Genomic DNA, 21,059 nt, shown 5'->3' on the forward strand with positions numbered 1-21,059 from the left:
CTTTTTTGCTGTTAGAATAATGGTGACCTCATAGAATGAGTTGGAAAGTATTCTCTCCTCTTTAATTTTCTGAAAGTGTTGAAATCTTGTGTAGAATTGGTATTTATTTCTTAAATGTTTGGTAGAATTCACCAGTAAAGCTATCTGGGTCTGGAGTTTTCTTAATGGGAAAATTTTACTATGAATTCAATCTTTTTAATAGAGACAGGGGTATTCAGGTTATCTGTCTTTTTTGAGTTTGTGTCTTTCAAGAAATTTGTCCATTTCATCTGTTAAGATGATCAAACTACTGCCCATGAGCTAAATCCTTTTTGCTGCCTGGTTTTGGTAAATAAAGTTTTATTGGGGTACAGCTATACCCATTCATATATGTATTGTCTGTGGCTCTTTTTGTGCTATGGTGGCAGAGTTGATTAGTTAAAAAGAGATGGTGTGGTTCATAGAACCTGAAGTATTTATATCTGATCTTTTATAGAAAGTTTGCTAATCCCTTAACTTTTCAAATTTATTAGCATAAAATTGTTCATAATATTCCCTTACTATTATGCTTCTCATGTCTGTGGAATCTATAGTGATATTACCTTTTTCATTTCTGACATTGTTTATTTTTTTTGGACACTGTTCATTTTTATTTCATTGATTTCCACTCTCATTATTTCTTTTCTCTGTTTATATTAGGTTTTATTTGCTCTTTTCTAGTTCTTAAGGTGAAAGCTGAGGTCGTTGGTTTGAGACCCTTCTTCTTTTTAGCATAGGTGTTTAGTGATATAAGTTTCTCTTCAGGTATTGCTTGAGTAGCATCCCACAAATTGTGATATGTTGTGTTTTCACAGAATGATATCAGGGAGGTTTTCAAAGTTACTGGCAATGTTCCGTTTCTTAAGCCGGGTGGGAAGTACATGAGTACATTTATTTGTGCATTTATTCTTTGTACTTTACACATATAAATATTCTTTTGTGTATATTCAGTATTTCACAGGAACTTAAAAAAGTTTTTTAAAATTATGTTTTAATTCCAGTATAATTAACGTACAGTGTAACACCACAGGGAACTTTTAACTTAAAAAAATTTTTTTTTTTAATGTTTATTTATTTTTGAGACAGAGGGAGACAGAGTGCGAGTGGGGGAGGGGCAGAGAGAGAGGGAGACACAGAATCAGAAGCAGGCTCCAGGCTCTGAGCTGTCAGCACAGAGCCCAATGTGGGGCTCGAACCCACAAACTGTGAGATCATGACCTGAGCCGAAGTCAGGCACTCAATAGAGTGAGCCACCCAGACGCCTTGGGAGCTTTTAACTTTTTAAAAGTGTGAATGGGAAGCAAGGATGCAATCATCTTGTGGGTAGACAACTCTTTTGAACAGTTTTGTGGTACAGAGAAGCAGAAGAAGGGGCTAGTAATTAAAAAATGATGTGGGATAGGGACACCTGGGTGGCTCAGTCATTTTAAGCATCCTACTCTTGATTCCGGCCCAGGTTATGATCTCACGGTTCATGGGTTCAAGCCCTGCATCGGGTTCTGTGCTGACAGCGCGGTGCCTGCTTGGGATTCTTTCTCTCCTTCTCTCTCTGCCCCTCTCCTGCTCACTCTCTCTCTCTCAAAATAGATAAACAAATATTAAAAAAAATGATGTGGGACAAAGGAGAGATTCTTCTTGTTTTGTTTTAAAGATGGGTGATTCCAAAACAAATTTGCTGATTCAAAGGAGAGTCATAAACTTTATAAAACCATACCAGCAGGTATAAAAGTCATATCCTGTTGTGAAAATTGATGTTTTTAAACAGAGCTTTTGCCTTAGAATAATGAAAACACCTATATTTTTTCCTTAGGTAGCAGTTTGGGTTTTGCTTCAGTATAGAAAACAAATACTTCATTAAGTCCCAAGAATTCCATACCAAAATGGTGGCCAAATCATCTTGGCCTAAATTTTTTTCAAATCGGATGTTACAGTTTATTACCTGTCCCTATACGTGATAAATAATTACCTTTTACATGTAGTCATAAAGGAATAAGATGAAGGTGGGAAGAATGTCTACTTTTACAAACAATTAAATAAGCTGGTTGCAGCCAGTTGTCTGTACCATGCCTAATTTTTTAATGGTATGTAACTTCAGGATGCTTCATAAGACATCTAAGTAATCACTGAACTATGCAACTTACTTTATTTCTGTGTCTGCTTAGGTATATTTTAGATGTAGGCCATATAATAGGTAATAGAACACACCTGAATAGCTAATTGCTTTTTTCTCTATTTTTTTTGTTTGTTTATTTTGTTTAATTATTTTTCCCTGTATGGAATGTCTTGCCAATCTTTTTTCCTCCAATAGGTTGTGTGGTTCCAGGAGCAGGTGCAGTTGAAGTGGCAATAGCTGAAGCTCTTGTTAATTACAAGCATAGTGTAAAAGGAAGAGCTCGTCTTGGAGTACAAGCTTTTGCTAATGCCTTACTCATTATTCCTAAGGTACAACTATCCTAATGGCTAAAGAACAACTGGTTAGATCTAAGGGTGTTGGATTACAAATTGCCCACATTATCTAACACCAGAGTAGAGAGAGTTTTAATTTGCATTTCCCCACACAGTTTTGTCTAAGATATTTTACAGCAAAAGCAGGGAAACTTTTGGGATAATAGCTCAGAATCCTTGTCAGAGTTTCCTGAAATCACTAAGTTACCCCCTTGCTAATCTCTGAGCTCCAAAAGTGGAAGTAAGTCCAGAAATTTCCTTCAAAAATGGTTTATGATTAATCATAATGAAAAAGTTTAGAACTTAAAATTTAACTAGACTTTTGCGTAGATTTTTGTTTTGTTGGTGGTATCCAAAGTATTAATTATTATTTTAAACTGTGGGAATGAGAACTCCAAATACTAGCATGCTTTTGTCATTTTCATTATAATTCCTGGAAAAGGAGAGAAACCAGGTATTTTTTCCATGTGTCAACAAAGGAAACAGACTACCATTCCTTTTCCTTTGCCTTAATCTGGTTGTGAACCACTTAGAAACACAGAAGACCATGTCAAAGATGTTATTACCATGAATTAAAAACATTAAGAACAATGCTAGCGGTGCACCTGGGTGGCTCGGTCGGTTAAGCGTCTGACTTCGGCTCAGGTCATGATCTCATGGTCTGTGATTTCGAGCCCTGCGTCGGGCTCTGTACTGACAGCTCAGAACCTGGAGCCTGTTTCAGATTCTGTGTCTCCCTCTCTCTCTCTGCCCCTCCCCTGTTCACGCTCTGTCTCTCTCTGTCTCAAAAATAAATAAACATTAAAAAATTTTTTTTAATAAAAAAATAAAAAAAAAGAACAATGCTAGCAAAGTCTCTTTGGTAATTGCTTTAAATTATTCACAATTTGTGGAATCTTTGAGGGTCAGATATCTATTTTTCTCTTTCCCCAAAACAGCAAAGTCAGTTAAGTAATGATCCTGTAGTTGACACAAACTGGTAAGCCTGGTATACAGTGGTGGTTCCTTACTTATCAGCTGTTGGTTTTGTACTACTTGGAAATAAACCTGGTCTGGAGTGCTATTAGCTCCATTCCTGTTGTCACAGGTCATGACTGTCTTCATGTTGGTGAGGGACACAAGCATCCTGCAAATATGAAGGGTTCTTTTAGCAGGTATCTAGGAAAAGCTGGAAAATGTGTGGCTAGAGGGACGAGAAGAAACCATACCATTCTACTTCTTTATCTATCTATCTATCTATCTATCTATCTATCTATCTATCTATCCTCTACACCCAATGTGAAGCTCAAACTCACAACCCTGAGACGGAGTTACACACTCTTCCAACTGAGCCAGCCAGGTGTCCCTCTTTCCATTTTTTAAGAGATCTTTTGCAAGTAGGGAAATTACTGTAGTGGGGTGGGGATGGGGGTACTATAATGTCCTCAGAATTTAGTGTGATGTACATATGGAAAATGTTTAAGTAAATATAAAAGCTGCTAGAGACATAAAATACTAATTTGGTTTAGATTAAGGACAGAATTCTTCAAGGGTACCTGGGTGGCTCAGTTGGTTAAGCATTAGACTCTTGATTTTGTCTCAGGCCATGATCTCACAGTTGTGAGATTGAGCCCTGAGTTGGGCTCTGTGCTGGGCATGGAACCTGCTTAAGATTCTTCATCTCCCTCCCCCTCTGCCCTTTGCCCGCTTGCTTGTGTGCATGCACTCTCTCTCAAAGAATGGAATTCTTTAAAAGGAGGGGATTACTGTATTATAAGTGTGTTTTCACAAGACTAGAGAGCAGTGGCTTATTTATTATCTTTGATATTCAAATATATGTGTGAAGGTATTTCATACATATATTTATTATTATTTTTATTCCTAAAGGTTCTTGCTCAGAATTCTGGTTATGACCTGCAGGAAACTCTAGTAAAAGTTCAGGCTGAACATTCAGAATCAAAACAACCTGTTGGCATAGACTTGAATACAGGTAAGAAAGTGAAGAAAAATTAGCTGCTCAGTAAAGAAAGAGGTTATACTCCAGTGACCCAGAAGTTTGCAATTTAAAAAGAGAGGGTGGTCAGGGTAGAGCTAATTGAGGATATGTCTGTAGAAAGAAATCAAAGGAAGTGACGAAGTAGCCATGTTAGGGAACTGGGGAAAGAGTATCCTAGGCAGAGGGAACAGCCAGTGGAAAAGCCAGTGTTTGAAGTTTTTGAGGAGGAGGAAGGAGATGAGAGAAGTAATAGAAAGATCATGCAGGGGCATGTGGGCCAGTCCAAGGACTTTGACTTTGACTGTAGTGAAATAGGGAGCAATTTTTAGTAGAGGTGGGACATGGCCTAATTATGTTTAAAAGGATCACTGTGGTTGTTCTGTGGAGGGAAGTCCACTGAACAGCTGGAAGGTTGAAATTGTCATTAACCTCATTGAAGAACTGTGGGTGCAGCAGGTTGTGTGGGGGGAGGTCAGCACTGAGTTTTGGCAAAGCTAAGTTTGAAGTGTCTTTGACTTTCAAGTGAAATAGACAATTGGAAGTACGAGTATGGAGCTCAAGAAATAATTCTGGGTTGGGGGCACTTGGGTGGCTCAGTTGGTTAAGCGCCGATTTCCGCTCAGGTCAAGATCTTCTGGTTCGTGAGTTCGAAGCCACCCTGGGCTCTGTGCTGACAGCCTGGAGCCCAGAGCCTGCTTCAGATTCTGGGTCTCCCTCTATCTCTGCTCCTCCCCGCCTCGCACTCTGTGTGTGTGTGTGTCTCAAAAATCAATAATTAAAAGAAAAACTTAAAAAAAAAAAAAAGAGGTCTGGATTGGAGATAAAAACTTGCGAGTTGCCAAAGTGCACATGGTTTAAATCAAGAAGACTGGATGAAATCACCTAAGGAGTGAGTGTAGAGGGAGAAGGAAAGAATCCAGGACTGAGCTTTTGGGTATTCCAAAATTAAGGGAAGAAGAGGAAAATCCAAGAAAGTCAACAGAAAAGGAGCCACTAACAAAAAAGAAAAAAGTCAGGCTGAACATGGTGGCCTGGGAGGCAAGTGAGAAAGAGTAGTGAGGAGGCCGTGTTAAGTGTTGCTGATAGATGAGGCCTGAGAACTGGCCACTGGATTTGATTTGATACCATGGAGTTCATTGTGACCTGGACACCATAGCTTTGTTGGTACATTAAGTACTGTTAGAATATATAACCAGCATTAACAGAATATACCAAGATTGTACTGTTAACATTGTTTTTACTTTGCAGGTGAGCCAATGTTAGCAGCTGATGCAGGAGTTTGGGATAACTATTGTGTGAAAAAACAACTTCTTCACTCTTGGTAAATTCATATTAATAAAAATAAAGACTTTTAGGGACATAATAACATTAAAACTTGTCTATTATTTTTACTACTCTATAGTAGAAAAATGGTTAAGTGTATGAAAAGGTGTGGTATCCAGTTATTAACAAAGCTTCCATCATTTTTCAGTCCCTTTTCCATTTTAATTCTAGTAGTGTGATATATAAGAAATGTTTATCTTACTGTTTATTTGAGGGGGAAGGGAAAGAGGGAAATTAAAATAGTACCAAATGCATAGTGGGGAAAGGCAAATGATGTGCCAAAAATGAGCTCAGTTTTGCTACACTATAAAATCAAACTTTTACTTTATCAGCAAAGGAGTTGAAATTATAATACAAGAGTTGATGTTTGTATTTATAATAGCTTTGTCTCATAAGATCTCATACCAACATCATTGATGAACAAAGTACTTTTAGTAGCTAAAGATTGCCAGGGGAAAAGATGGGAGTGGGTTGGTAGACTGTACTCACCCTATTATCTTTTTCCTCAGCACAGTGATTGCCACCAACATTCTCCTGGTTGATGAAATTATGCGAGCTGGTATGTCTTCTCTTAAAGGGTGACTGAGTTCAAAACCAACTCTTCTGGAAGCTGAGATTTAGTATACCTTATATCCAACTACCGTTATATACTGAGCCATTCTCAAGTTTTGTACAATAAATCCAGTTTATATTTGTTGGTCTTAGCAGTCTCAATAATACTTCATCAAAGTATAAAGAATACAAGAAATATTTTCACAGTAAAGGAATAATAGTGAAAATATTTGTTCTTAAGAGTTCTAACATTTGGGGCACTTGGCTGGCTCAGAAGAGCATGTGACTCTTGATCTTGGGGTTGTGAGCTCGAGCTCCACATTGAGGGTAGAAATTACTTAAATAAGTATATACAAAAAAAGATTTCTAACTTCTTACCCTTTATTGTATGTATAATATTATGAAATAATAGAAATATATATTTGGTCTTCATCCTCGGTTCCTGGTACAAGAGCTTTTAAAACTGTAATTTCTTGAGGAATAGGGGTGATAGGAGCTTTTTTTTTTTTTTTTTTTTTTTCGGTTATAGTATTTGGTCTTAGTTTCCACTTCCCAGGCTGGAGAGCTTCTTTTTTTTTTTTAAATGTTTACTTATTTTTGAGTGACAGAGAGAGAGAGAACTAGCAAAGGAAGAACAGAGAGACAGAGACACGGAATCCAAAGCAGGCTCCGGGCTCTGAGCTATCAGCACAGAGCCTGATGTGGGACTTGAACACAGAAACCACAAGATCATGACCTGAGCAGAAGTTGGATGCTCAACTGATGGAGCCATCCAGGCACTCCCAGGCCTAGAGAGCTTCTAACACCACTGGAATCTCTGAAATTAATGAGTGTCTTTTTGTATGCTAATGAGTGACTGATGGGCCCTTAGGAGGGCAGTTGGATGCCTTGAGGGACCAACCTTGTGATGGGAGGGTTAGAACTTTCAGCCTCTCCCTCACACCTCCCACTCTACCCCTCTACCTCTGGGATAGGTAGAAGGGCTGGAGATTGAGTTGCTAGGTCATAGGTCATGCCTATGTGATGAAGCCTGTGTAAAGAGAGTGTGCTCCAACCCTCCTGGGAACAGAAGCTCCTGGGTCTGGGAACCTTCTGACCTCACACCATGGACCTCTTCATTAGGTTGTTCATTTATATCTTTTATAATATCCTTTATAATAAGCTACTAAATCTAAGTACGTGAGTTCTGTGAGCTGCTGTAGCAGATTATCAAACATGAGGAGGGGGTCATGGGCACCCTGATTTCTAGCCCTGTTGGACAGAAGTGTGAGTTAATATGGGTACCCATTACTTGCAATTGGTGTCTGAAGTGGGAGGTCAGTCTTAATTGCTTCTCGGCCTTTTGGCTAAGATCAGGTGAAGTGGGGGGCAGTCTTGTGGGAGTGAGCCCTTGGTCTGTGGGGTCTGCACTAACTCCAGGTAGTTGGTGTCAGAATTGTTTGTAGAACACCCACTTGGTATCTGGAGAGTTGTAGAATTGATTGCTGTGTGAAAACCCCATACACATTTGGAGTCAGAAGTGTTTTGAGAAGAGGAAACAGTTTTCCTTTCATAGGCTACTGTACTTTTCATAAAATAGAATCCATTATGATTCTTAGACCTTTCGACAACTTTTAGTGAACAAAATAGGGAGCACAGGTTTTCTAGTACTCAAGTCAATTTCCAGTTTATCAGAAGATATAACAGGCAAACATTTTATTCTCCCTCGAAAGTCCTTCAGTAACTTCTTGCTGCCACTCGTTCCTCTTACAAATATGACATCACTTTGTGACTATAGCTTTGGATTTCACTGATACATGACAGTTTATTTTGATTGTAGTATGTTATATTTTACCTGGATTTTTGGTATATATGATCAGCAACTTATGCTTCTGTGCTAGTTCTCCGACTGGATGGTTAAATAGAGCAGGTTTCATCTGCAAAGGTGGGGATTGTTGGCACCAACATTGGGAAATAATTGTTTTTGGCTTTGAATGCAGCTCTTCTGTTTCAGTATTATAGCAAAAGCTTTCTTGTTTGAAACACTGGAATGAATCTATTGTACTTCTTATTATCATTGGGCTGCTTGTAGTTCATTTCTTTCCATGGACACAAGTTGATAAGGAGATTAAAATATGGCAGGTGCCTTAGTGGGACTTGGGCCTCTGTTAGTGCATATGGGAGGTTTGTTTAACCATTTCCTGACTTTGTTGAAAACCTCTACTTTTGGGGCACCTGGGTGGCTCAATTGGTTAAATGTCCAACTTTGGCTCAGGTCATGATCTCACGGTTCATGGGCTCCAGCCCTGCATTGGGCTCTCTGCTGTCAGCGTGGAACCCGCTTTGTATCTTCTGTCTCCCTTCTCTCTCTGCCCCTCTCCCACTTTCTCTCTCTCTCTCTCTCTCTCTCCAAAATAAAACATTAAAAAAATTTTAAAAAAGAACAAAAACCTGTATTTTTATACCCCTTTTCCCCCTGACTTCGTATGTTGTCAACATCTTTCTGGGTTAATAACCGTGCTTCTGAGCTATATAATTTTTTTGTGGTTACATGACATTTCATTGTATGGCTATTCTGTGATTATTTAATTGAGTTTTCAATTTTTTTTTCCCAGTAAAAACAAACATCTCTTCCTTTAGCTTCTATCTTTGTTTTATAGGATAGACCTTTTAAGATGTGTATATTATGCATACTGCCAGACTTTCTCTTTTCTATGTAAAATGTTTAAATTATGGAATATTTCAAATATATTGAAAAGATTGAAAAAGTATGATTAACACCTTTGTACCCTCCACCTAGCTTTAACAAATAGTAACATTTTGTCATGTTGGCTTCAGATTTTCTTTAAAGAAATAAAGTGCAGATGCTGTTAAATTGCCACTCTTTCCCTCCCACACACCATCATTTGCTTTTCCCACTCTTTCTCCCTAGAAAAAGACTGCCTAGAGGTAGTCTTTGATCTTTGATATGTATCATCCTCATGCACTTAAAAAAAAACCTTTTTATATGTATGCATATGCCTGTAGCAATGCAAAATTTTTCTTTTTGGGTTTTAAAAGTGTATAAAATGTATATACTTTTACTGCTTTAATTTCCTACTTGACATATGGTTTTGCGATTTATCCATTCATTCATTTATCCTTTCATTTTAGCTGTTTTCAAGTGTGTTTCTATACTATAATGTACTTATCCATCAATGGACCTTTTGGTTATTTCTAACTCTACATCATTTTAAACATTGCAGCATTGAGTTTCTGTGTATATGTCTTCTTGGGCACATATATGAGAGTGTTCCTAGAGATTATACCTAGAAATGGAATGGCTTGGGTTTAATGTTCCTCATCTTTATATTTACTAAGTGATTATTTCACTTTACATTCTCCACAGCAATATATAATAGTTACTTGCCCTTATAACCTTACCAAGTCTTGGTATTTTTAAAGTTGTAATTCTTGCCCACCTGAAGGGTATAAAATTATATCTTGTCTTGGGGTGTCTGGGTGGCTCAGTCGGTTAAGCGTCCGGCTTCAGCTCAGGTCACCATCTCGCAGTTCGTGAGTTTGAGGCTGGCGTCGGGCTCTATGCTGACGGCTCAGAGCCGGAAGCCTGCTTCAGATTCTGTGTCTCCTCCTTTCTCTCTGCCCCTCCCCTACTCATGCTCTGTCTCTCTCTATCTCTCAAGAATAAATAAACTTAAAAAAATTTTTTTAAATAAAAAAAAAATTTATATCTTGTCTTAATAGGGATTGCCGTGATTACTAGTGTAATTGAACATATTTTCATAAATCTGTTGGCCATTTTCAGTTCTATAAAATTGCCTATTCACATTGTTATGTATTTTTTCATTGGATTTGTCTTTCAGATTGGTATTTCTATCTGTCTGTCTATCCATATTTCGCAATATTTTCTCCCAGACTGAGGTCTTCTTACCTTTGCAAAGTACACAAAATAATTTGACACATATATTTTTATTCTTATATACTGAATTTTTCGCACCTCTACTTCAGCAATAAAGATATTTTCTTATATTTTATGAGTTTTCAAATTTTATCACTTTTAGGCCTTTAATTCATTGGAATTTATTTTCATTTTTGTATGTGTTGTGGATCTATTCCCACCCCCCCCCCCCCCCCATAGACAACCAAGTATTCTCAGACTGGCTGATTTATGATATCACCTCTATCATACATTGCATTGCCTTGAATTGATCAAATTTTTAAATTTGTGTTTATTTCTGGTTTAAATATTTTGTTCCCTTGGTCTGGTAGATTGTCATAAGGTCTGGTAGATTGTCATAAAACAATATTGGTATGCAATATTGTTTTAATTCTTAAAACTTTATAAAAATTCTTGATATGTGGTAGGATGGTCCCCCAACCCCTTCTTTATTTTCTTCCAGATTGTTTTGGCTATTCCTGGATCTCATCTTTTCTTTCTTTCATATGAATTTTAGGATCAGTTTGTTATGTGTTTTGATTAGAACTGCAATTATTTTATAGATTTTTTTCAGGTAGAAATGAATGTAGAATATATATACACACCTCATAAATATTTGATATCACTTCATTTGTATCTTACTAAGTGCTTCAGTTGTTTAACATTAGTAAATGTTTTTTTTACAATAAAGCTTTAGATTTTCCATATAAAAATGTATCTTTGGTTAGATTTATTCCTATGTGTCTTATTTTGGAAGCTATTATGAATAGGATGTTTAAAAAAATGTACTTTTTAATTATTTGTCACTGTACTATTGGCCCTTTATGGAGGTTTATATATTGGCTTTTGTATTCCACAACCTTGCCAAACTCTTATTATTGCAGTAGTTTTTCTGTAGATTATTTTGGATTATTTGGGTTGATAATAATAATTCTTTTGTGTTAACAATCCTTGTACTGCCTCTGCTTTTTTTCTGTTGCACTGAAGTTTCTGAGACCTTACATGTTATAATATTAAATGGAAGCAGTGATGGCAGTCACTTATATTTTGTTCTTGCCTTTAGAGGGGATGTTTCTACTATTTTACTAGTTTTGTTTGTTTTTGTTGTGAAATGTTGGCAGGTAGCTAGCTATAAAGGCTTAAGTCTGTTCCTTTCTATTTCTGTTTTGCTAAGAGGTTTTTTTTAAAAAGTTATGCTTGGGGCGCCTGGGTGGCTCAGTCGGTTGAGCGTCCGACTTCGGCTCAGGTCACAATCTCGCGGTCTGTGAGTTCGAGCCCCGCGTCAGGCTCTGGGCTGATGGCTCAGAGCCTGGAGCCTGCTTCCAATTTTGTGTCTCCCTCTCTCTCTGACCCTCCCCCGTTCATGCTCTGTCTCTCTCTGTCTCAAAAATAAAATAAAATGTTAAAAAGTAAATAAAAAAGTTATGCTTATTGAGTTTTATCAAATGCTTTCTGTACATTGAGATTTTTTTCTTTAATCTGTTAATGTGGTGACTTACTTTAATAGTTTCTAATGTTAAACTATTCTTGTATTCCTGAGATAAATCCTGTTTGATTTGATATACCACATTTGTTGATTCTGAGATGCAGATTTTTCACATTTCTGTCATTAGAATATATTTCACAGTCAATGGCATCTTCTAATTGCTTTTGTTTGAACTTGGTCACCTGTAATTCCTTAGTGTTTTAATCAGCAACCATGTAAGGATCACTTGAGAAGAAATATGAGTCCTGATTTTTGATTGAAAACTTTTGTTGTTGTCTTCTGGTACGGTAAAGAAACTTTCAGCATCAAAACTTTCAGAATGTGTGCCAGTGGCTTAGAAGAAAATGCCAGAAATAGCAGTAGAGTATCTTCAATGAAATGTACCACCACCTCTTGATGGCAAGAATGAATATCAAAGACTGAGTTTAAAAGTGATTTAGAGGAGCTAGACTGTAAATATGGGGATCTTACCTTTTTTTTTTTTGCTGCATGAGAATGATAGATGACAAAACCTATGTGAGTCTAAAAAAGCTTCTTCAGTTAAGTATGGAATAAAATGTATGAGTGATAAGAAAGCATTATGTTATGGTTGAATGACAGCAGATTTTCTTTCTTAGTATTTAAAGTAATGGTGTATCTTACAGTCAGTGACATTTTGGATTCAATGAAATTTTGTATTAACTTTTTGTATGTTGCTGCACTTGATGCTAATATTGATTTAAATTTATGCATGTGTTCATAAGCAGTATTGGTTCTACTTGTTCACTACAGCCTTTCCTTGATTTATGATGAAATTAAATCCTGATAAACCCATCATAAGTTGAAAATATTGTAAGTTGAGGGGTGGCTCAGTCAGTTAAGCGGCTGACTCTTGGTTTTGGCCTGGGTCATGATCTCATGGTTTGTGAGTTCGAGCCCCGATTTGGGCTCTGGTCTGATAGGGCAGAACCTGCTTGGGATTCTCTCACTCCCTCTCTCTCTCAAAATAAATTTTAAAAAAAAGTAAAGAAAAGATACTAAGTTAAAAATGCATTTGATGTACCTAACCTACCTAACACCGTGTAACTTAGCCTAGCATACCTTAAACATGCTTTTGCAGCATTGTGTAGTCAAAAAATTGTAAATTGGACCATTGTAAGCTGGGGACCATCTGTATCCTTGTTTGGTATAAATGACATAGTTACCTCATAAAATGAGTTGGGAGTTATTTTTCATACTCTTTTCTTTGGAATAGTTGAGTCATTAAAATGGAGAGTTCTCTCTGGACAATTTCTGGACAGTTTTTAAATGGGAGGAGTAGATTTTTGACTACTGATGTTTTTCATTGTTATAGGTCTTAAGTGTTTTCCTTTGAGTCTGTTCTGATAATTTATATTTTTATAGAAACCCTCTATAAATTGATGCTTTTTCCTTTGAAGTCTTATCTTGTTTTGTGTTACTCTAGAGATTCTGGCTCTTTTAGCTATGATGGGGTGGATGGGGTGGGTGGAGAGAAGATAATATTTTTCTTTTTCCATTCTTTTACTTTCTTTGTTATTAAGTTTTAAGTATGACTCTAAAAACAGCCTATAACTAGATTTTTATTTTTAAAATTCTGACATTAAAAGATTTTTTTAATGTTTATTTTTGTGAGACAGAAAGAGACACAGACCGCAGGCGGGGGAGGGGCAGAGAGAGAGGGAGACACAGAATCTGAAGCAGGCTCCAGGCTCTATGCTGTCAGCATAGAGCCCTGTGTGGCACTTCATCTCATGAACTATGAGATCACGACCAGAGCTGAAGTCAGACGCTTAACCAACTGAACCACCCGAACCACCCAGATGCCCGACACTGTCTTTGTAAAGTTTATCTATTTACTTTTGAAAGAGAGAGAAAGTGCAAGTGAGGGAAGGGCAGAGAGAGAGAGAGAGAGGGAGAGAGAGAATCCCAAGCAGGCTTCACACTGTCAGTGTGGAGACTGACACGGGGCTCAAACCCACAAACTATGAGATCATGACCTGAGCTGAAATCAAGAGTCAGATGTTTGACTGAGCCACCCATGTGCTCCTCTGACACTTTTAACTGGCAAGTTAATTTTTTATGATTACTGATATATTGGATTTATTTCTTCCATATAATTTTGGTACTTTCTGCTTACCTCTCTTTTTTATGCTTTTCTTCTTTTACTTCTTTTGGAATGGCACAATTTTATAGTTTATTCCCCCTCTTTTACCTCTGCTAGTTTGGAAATCATCTATCTTATTATTACTTTAAAAATTTTAACTTGCATACTTAATGTAGTTACTAACTTTCTGCTCCTCCCTAGCATTATAAACTCGTTAAAACATTTTAAATATAGTCATCCCCTCTTGTTTTACATGTGTTCTTATTCAGTATTTTGTTCCATCTTATTTTTAAATCCCCTTAGTTAGTCATAATAATTATTGTTTTATATAGCCAGTTATTGTTTATAATTTCCATATGCTTACTCATTTCTTTGTTCACCATTCTTTCTTGTAACTATCTTTTTCCATCTGGGCTCACTTTCTTTCTTACTGATGCATATATCCTTAGTCCTTGTCGTGTGAGTCTGGCAGTGATATTCTCGGTTTTGCTTCCCTCAAGAGGTTTTTTACACTGCCCCCCTACCACTGAGTGGTAATTTAGCTGAGTGGAGAATTCTAAGTTAACCATTATTTTCCCTCAGCACTTTGAAAATATTATTTCCTTGTTTTCTGCTATAGTATATGCTTTGCAATTTCAACAATATTGCCAAATTCCCCTCACTAGGGGTTGTACCAGTTTGTGTTCCCGTCACCAATTTATAGAGCATGGGAACTCACTTTTACCTTTTTTAAAAACTCCGGTAGCATAAAGTTTTGTTTTTTTGTTTTTTTTTAACAGTAAGCTTTATGGCCAATTGTGGGGCTTGAACTCATAGCCCTGAGATCAAGAGTCACAAGCTCTACCAGCTCAGCCAGCCAGGTGCCCCATCAGGTAGCATAAAATCTTCATCCGAGCCTGAGTACAGTGCAGACTTCGGGCTTCAGTTTCTTGTAGGAGCCCTGAGCGGAGCAAGTTCCCTTACTGCTTTGCGTGGCAGTAAGGTGGGGAGAGTTTGTGTAGCATCACAGAGAGGTGGCCTTTCCAAGGCCCTTCTCTCACTTAGGGCCTGGTATCAACTCTGTTCTTCCAGGATGGCCATGTTTCTGTGTGGGCATCAAAACTTGACACCTGGACTGGATCTTATGTCTAGTTTCTTATTTTCCTGGGCTTCTATCTACTATTCATCTTTAGAGTTTATCATTCTCTGTGGGTTTTCTCATGAGGAAAATATACCTCTCTTTTAAAGTTCAGGATAGTTTTTATTTTTTGTTTGTTTGCTTGTTTTCTGCTATTATTCAAATTGTGTAAAATATGCATAACATAAAATTTACTATTTTAATCATTTAAAGTGTACAGTTCAGTGGCATTAAGTCGTTCATATTGATGTGCCGCCATTACCACCATCCATCTCCAGAACTTTTTTCTTTCAAAACCGAAATGCTTTACCCATTAAACAACAACTCCCTATTATCTTCTCTCCACAGTCTCTGGCAACCGCCATTCTACTTTCTGTTTCTATTGAGTCTGACTACTCTAAGTACCTCATATGAGTAGAATCATATCGTATTTGTCCTTCTGTGACTGGCTTATTTCACTTAGCATAATGGCTTTAAGATTTATCTCTATTATGGCAAGTGTTGGAATTTCCTTCCTTTTTAAGACTGAATAATGTTCCATTGCATAGGTACACCATATTTCATTTATCTACTCATCTGTTGACGGGCACTTGGGTTGCTTCTACCTTTTGGCTATTGTGAATAATGGGTATGAACATGTGTATATAAATATCTCTTTGTGTCCTTGCTTTCAGTTTTTGAGATATATACGCAGAAGCGGAATTGTTGGATCATGTGATAACCTGTGTTTAAATTTTTGAGCCATCACCATACATTTTACATAACTACCAGCAGTACACAAGGGTTCCAATTTCTCTGCGTCCTTGCCAACACCTGTTCTTTTCTGTTATTTTTATTTTGTTTTATTTTATTTTATTTTATTTTATTTTATTTTATTTTGTTTTGTTTTGTTTTTTTGTTTTATTTTGTTTTATTTGATTTGTTTTATTTTATTTTATTTTATTTTATTTTATTTTATATTTTAGAGAGAGAGCGAGTAAGCAGGGGAGGGGCAGAAAGACAGAGACAGAATCTGAAGCAGGCTCCAGGATCCGAGCTGTCAGCACAGAGCCCAACATGGGCCTCGAACCCACAAACTGGGAGATTGTGACCTGAGCCAAAACCAAGAGTTGGATGCTTAGCCGACGGAGCCACCCAGATGCCCCTGTTATTTTTTTTCCATAATGGCCATCCTAATGAGTATAAAATAGTATATCATAATGTGCCGTATAGTTTCAAGTATGCTGCATTTTATCTGGCATTTTCTTGTGTTTGTGAATTGACGGGAGGTCATCCACATCAGCTAAATGTTATATGTGCTACAACTGCCAGACCTATCCTGTTTTAATGCAAATTGCTTAACTAATTTTCTGTCTTCTGTAGAGTAGCCAACTTTTAAATATGTGAAAATTTGTAACAATTCCCTTAAAAATAATTTAAAAAAAAGACTTTATCCCAAGTTTGTTTCATAAACCTCTCAGTTTCAGTTAAAGTATCATGAGCCAAGAATGTTATCCCCCTGTCTGCCATTCTCCTAACAGTTTGTTTCTTACCTATCTTTTTTTTTTTATAGTCCATTCCATAACAATAACTCTTTCTTTGAGATCACTTTATTGGTGCCATCACTATTGCTTTATGTTTTGATCCTGTCTGATAGTCATACATTACTACCCTCCCAACCTCCCACAATACACTGCCATCCCAGGGTTTTGGCTCTTGAACATAATTCAGTTTAATATCTCTAAGTATTAAGGCCTTGTAACAATCCATTCACTCTTCCTTTACAGCTGCCTATATAATTGTCAAAGAGATCTAGGGGAACAGGGATACAATCATTAAGGACATCCCTAGTGACTCTGTAAATAGACTTGCTTTCCTTATCCTATTCTAGATTAAGGTCTTTAAGCTTATCAACCAGGAAATCAGGTGCCTCATGAATTAGAGTTAATCTTCAATCATACTTTTCCTGGCCAGATGTTTAGGCTATATGGGAAAGGGACAGGAATGGGAAACTGGAAGATCAGTGTTTTAGAATTTAGAAGATCAGTGATTTAATGCCTTAGTGAAACACAAACAGCTGCTGCTAAGCTATTTCTTTTTTTTTATTTTTTTATTTTTTTAATGTTTATTCATTTTTGAGAGAGTGAGGAGGGTAGGAGCAGAGAGAGAGGCAGACACAGACTCTGAAGCAGGCTCCAGGCTCCAAGCTGTCAGCACAGAGCCCGACATGGGGCTTGAACCCACAGTCTGTGAGATCATGACCTGAAATGAAGTTGGGTGCTTAACCAACTGAGCCACCCAGGCGACCTGCTGCTAAGCTATTTCTAAAGATTGCCTTACAACATACACTTATGAATTCTTGATTACACTGCTCTTTACTTTTTTCATAAATATTAGCCTTTCTTTAAAAAGGAGACTTGGGCATCTGAGTTGGAGTCTTCACTGAGCCTTTACTGGGCATTATGTTTGGGGACAGAGAGAGAAGTACCAGAGTGCTGATATTTCCCCAGAGCCTACAAATGGTAAGAATGGTTTTCCCATGATCAGGTTTGCCATGTTCTCTGTGCTCTTGATGGTACAGAACTGAGCTGATGACAGTCACAATGAGCAATGACTGCAGTTTCCTTCCTTCTGAGACTTTCTTAACATTTCTCAGTTGCTTTGTCCCAGAGTCAGCTGGCATAGCCCCGTGTTTGCTAGTTCCCTGGGCCAGGATGGAGCCAAGTGTCTTGTTGGACAAATAGCCTGTGGGCCTAAATCTGGCTCCTGCCCATGCAGGAGATAAATCTAGATGCAGAGGTTGAAGAACAGGTTCGGGCCATATGCTTGCCTGGCAGGTACTTCACAAAAGCTCAAGATGCATAGGGTAAGGCTGTGAAAGCAGTGAGCTTAAAAGGACCTTTCCTGTTGCCTCTTTCTTCTCTAGCCCTGGAGTTGTATGCAGTGTTTGTTAGCGGGGGTGCTGTTGACATATGGGAGTCACCATTCATTGTGCTTGACTGTCCTATCCATTGGCGATGTTCCACATTCCTAGCACTCAGGCAGTACACCCCCATTCCTTGTGACAACTAAGAATGCCCTTGCATTTCCAGATGTCCTCTGGAAGATGGTACCACTGAAGGAAACTTTCTTCAGGAATCTACCCAATTGTATATCATTTGTATTACCTGCTTCTTTGTCTTCACTAACAGCCTCAAGAAGTTCTCTTTTCTCTCTCACCCCCGATCTGGCTCAGAGAATGTGATGGGCTATCCTGTGGGAAAGACAGTGTTGGAGACTTTCTGTCATGGAGTTGTCTTTGTAGAACTGGGTTGTGCTGGCAGTTAAGAATTCTGGCTCTGGAACCAGAGTGTGTGGGATCATATTCTGTCTCGACCATCTATTGGCTGTGTAACCTGGGGCCAGTTAACTAAAATTTTCTCATCTGTAAAAGGGGGACAGTATTGTACCTATCTTACAGGATTGTTGTGGGCATAAGTTAGTATGTATAAATTGCTTCACAGAGTTCTTGGTTCATATTTTGTACTTAACAGCTGTTTAGCTATTATTTTAATTACTATCAATGGTATGCATAAGAGAAGTGTTAGGGGCATAGCTGGTGACATAAATAGAGTAAAATCAACTAGTGACAATAACCCTGGAAGCTTCTGGCTTTAGCTGTTGGAGCTCAAGAAGTGTCAACATTGCTTTGACTGTGGGACCAGGATCATGCTGCCTGGAGACAGGTTGGGTGCCTGAGAATATGCCAAAGTGGTGAGTCAAATGAGTGGTTTCTTTCCTGTTTCCCCATTTGATACGCTGTCAGTCTCTACCCTAGACTATGACTGATGAAACTTACATAGTTTTTTTGGGGGGGGGGCGGGGGCCTAATATTGCTGAAAGACCATAAGGCCTGTGAAGCCATTTTCCCTACAGTGTAGGGAAAATATTTCTGCTTAAGCATTGTGTGACATGAGTTGGGAGTTCTTTTCTGTTGCTCCAAATTAAATTTTCTGGAGATGCAGGCTTGATCTTACACACACATGTGGGTAAGCTGAAAGAGTATGGTCTCAGGGCACCAACAATGTCCTGACACTCAAACTTTTCTACCTCCTGTGGCTAAAATTCCAACATCAGCATTTAATTCTTTTGTATTAAGCATTATCGGCTTTCTGGGTTTTTGTTTTAAATGCAGGTGTGTAGAGGGGTGCCTGGGTGGCTCAGTCATTTAAGCATCTGACTTCATCTCAGGTCATGATCTCACCGTTCGTGAGTTTGAGCCCCACATCGGGCTCTGTGCTGATAGCTCAGAGCCTGGGGCCTGCTTCGGATTCTGTGTCTCCCTCTCTCTCTGCCCCTCACTGCTCATACTCTGTCTCTCTGTCTCTCTCAGATATAAATATTAAAAAAATTAAATGCAAGTGTGCAGAAAAGAGCTAACATAGCAGGCCTGACTCCTTTCAAAGGCCTGCTTCCAAGATTTGTTCCTAGTCGGCATCCGGTAGCTTGGATTTGGGGGTGTTCCCACCACCATAACTGGTAAGAGTGGCTCACTGTGCCTAAGATAAGCTGTCAATAATATGGTTTATGCTGAACATTTGCTTTCCTTTTGGGAGTCTGGAACTTGGGTTTATCTCAGGCATAGGGCACCCACGTGACCAGCCTCCAGTAAAAACCCTGGTCACTGAGCCTCTGATGTCCTTCCCTGGTTGGCAACACTTCACAGGTGTCACAGTTTTTTGCTGGGAGAATTAAGAGCATCCTGACTGACTCCAGTGAGAGAGGGCCTTGGAAAACTTGCACTTGACTTCTTTTGGACTTAGTCCCATGTGCCTTTGTTGATTTTTCTTTGTATTCTTTTTCTGTAATAAATTATAGCCATGAGTATGACTATATACTGAGCACTTTGAGTCTTCTTAGTGAATCAATGAACCTGAGGATGGTCTTGGGGGCCCCCAACACAATATTCCTGATATCACAAGAAAACTATAGAACAATATCTAAGCAGAAATCCTCAATAAATATTAGCAAGCTGAATCCAGTATCACAAAAAAGATTATGCAGTATATGGCCCAAGTGGGATTTATCCCAGGAATGAAAAGTTGTTTTTATATTAAAAAATCAATTAATATAATATGCCATATTAATAGAATAAAGGGCAAAACCCATACAATTATCTCAATATGCACACATAAGGAAGATCATTAACAAATTTCATGGTACAACTCAATAAACTTAAGAGTAGAAGGAAACTTCCTTAACCAAAGATGTCCACTCACCTCTTTTTTTTCCTTCAAGTTTTATTTATTTATTTATTTTGAGAGAGAGAGAATGTAAGCAGGGGAGGAGCAAAGAGAGAGAGGGAGAGGGAGAGAGAGAGAGAGTCCCAAGCAGGCTGTGCCGAGCCCAATGCCGGGCTTGAACCTATGAACTGTGAGATTGTGACCTGAGCCAAAATCAAGAGGGGGACGCTTAACCGACTGAACCATCCAGATGCCCCCGCTCATCTCTTCAATTTAACATAGTATTAGAGGAAGAACTGTGTTCCCAGACAACATTGTCTGGTATCTAGAAACTCTAAGGAATTAATAAGCACAAGGTGTCCTAAGAGAAGATTGTCAAGTTTGTATGAGAATGGTTTTGGGGACTTTCTTCCTGGAGTCCTGAAGAACCTGGCAACTTGGGACTTGGAGACAGAGGAGGTATTGAATGGGAAATTAAAAATCTGCCTGCTACCTGGTATGTGGTTAATTCATCTAGAGTGTACGGGTAACTGGGAAGACAATCTGCTCTGGTGTGTATCTCTAAGACAAGAACAAGGGATGTAGGGATGTTGGCTGTTTAAAATCGCTGTAATGCCTGTGCCTTCTCATGAATTACTGAGAGTGAACAGGGAGGGCTCTTACCAAAGGGATGGGAGGGGCGTGGCTTTTGGAAACAGATTCAACTTTGAATCCTGTTTCTTTCCCTTACTTGGCTGTGGGATTTGGGACAATGTGTCAGCCTCAGTTTCCAGATGGGGATGATGGTAATAACCATTGTATCTGTTAAGGCATGCATTTGACTGCCAGCAAATGAGATGAGGAATAGTAGTAACTTGATTAATAATAAAGAGGTTTATTTCTGACCCATGTTCAGAGGCAGGGAGATCAGGCTTGTATAGTG

The 21,059-nt window shown here is 38.3% G+C and overlaps 1 protein-coding gene across 4 annotated transcripts in view; it reads left to right on the plus strand.

The window, feature by feature from the left end:
* Nucleotides 1-6,455, plus strand: part of CCT6B (chaperonin containing TCP1 subunit 6B) — a 44,967-nt gene extending 38,512 nt beyond the window's left edge. For all 4 annotated transcript variants that reach the window (XM_019423937.2, XM_019423933.2, XM_019423936.2 and 1 more), the window contains 4 exons: nucleotides 2,327-2,460; nucleotides 4,330-4,432; nucleotides 5,687-5,759; nucleotides 6,271-6,455. In XM_019423937.2, the coding sequence (XP_019279482.2) occupies nucleotides 2,327-2,460; nucleotides 4,330-4,432; nucleotides 5,687-5,759; nucleotides 6,271-6,343 (383 nt within the window). In that variant the 3' untranslated portion in view covers nucleotides 6,344-6,455. The remainder of the gene's footprint in view (nucleotides 1-2,326; nucleotides 2,461-4,329; nucleotides 4,433-5,686; nucleotides 5,760-6,270) is intronic.
* Nucleotides 6,456-21,059: the final 14,604 nt, after the last annotated feature.

This window comes from Panthera pardus, unplaced genomic scaffold (assembly GCF_024362965.1).
Source record: "Panthera pardus isolate Hobbes unplaced genomic scaffold, ASM2436296v1 HiC_scaffold_3, whole genome shotgun sequence".
Lineage (NCBI taxonomy): Eukaryota > Metazoa > Chordata > Mammalia > Carnivora > Felidae > Panthera > Panthera pardus.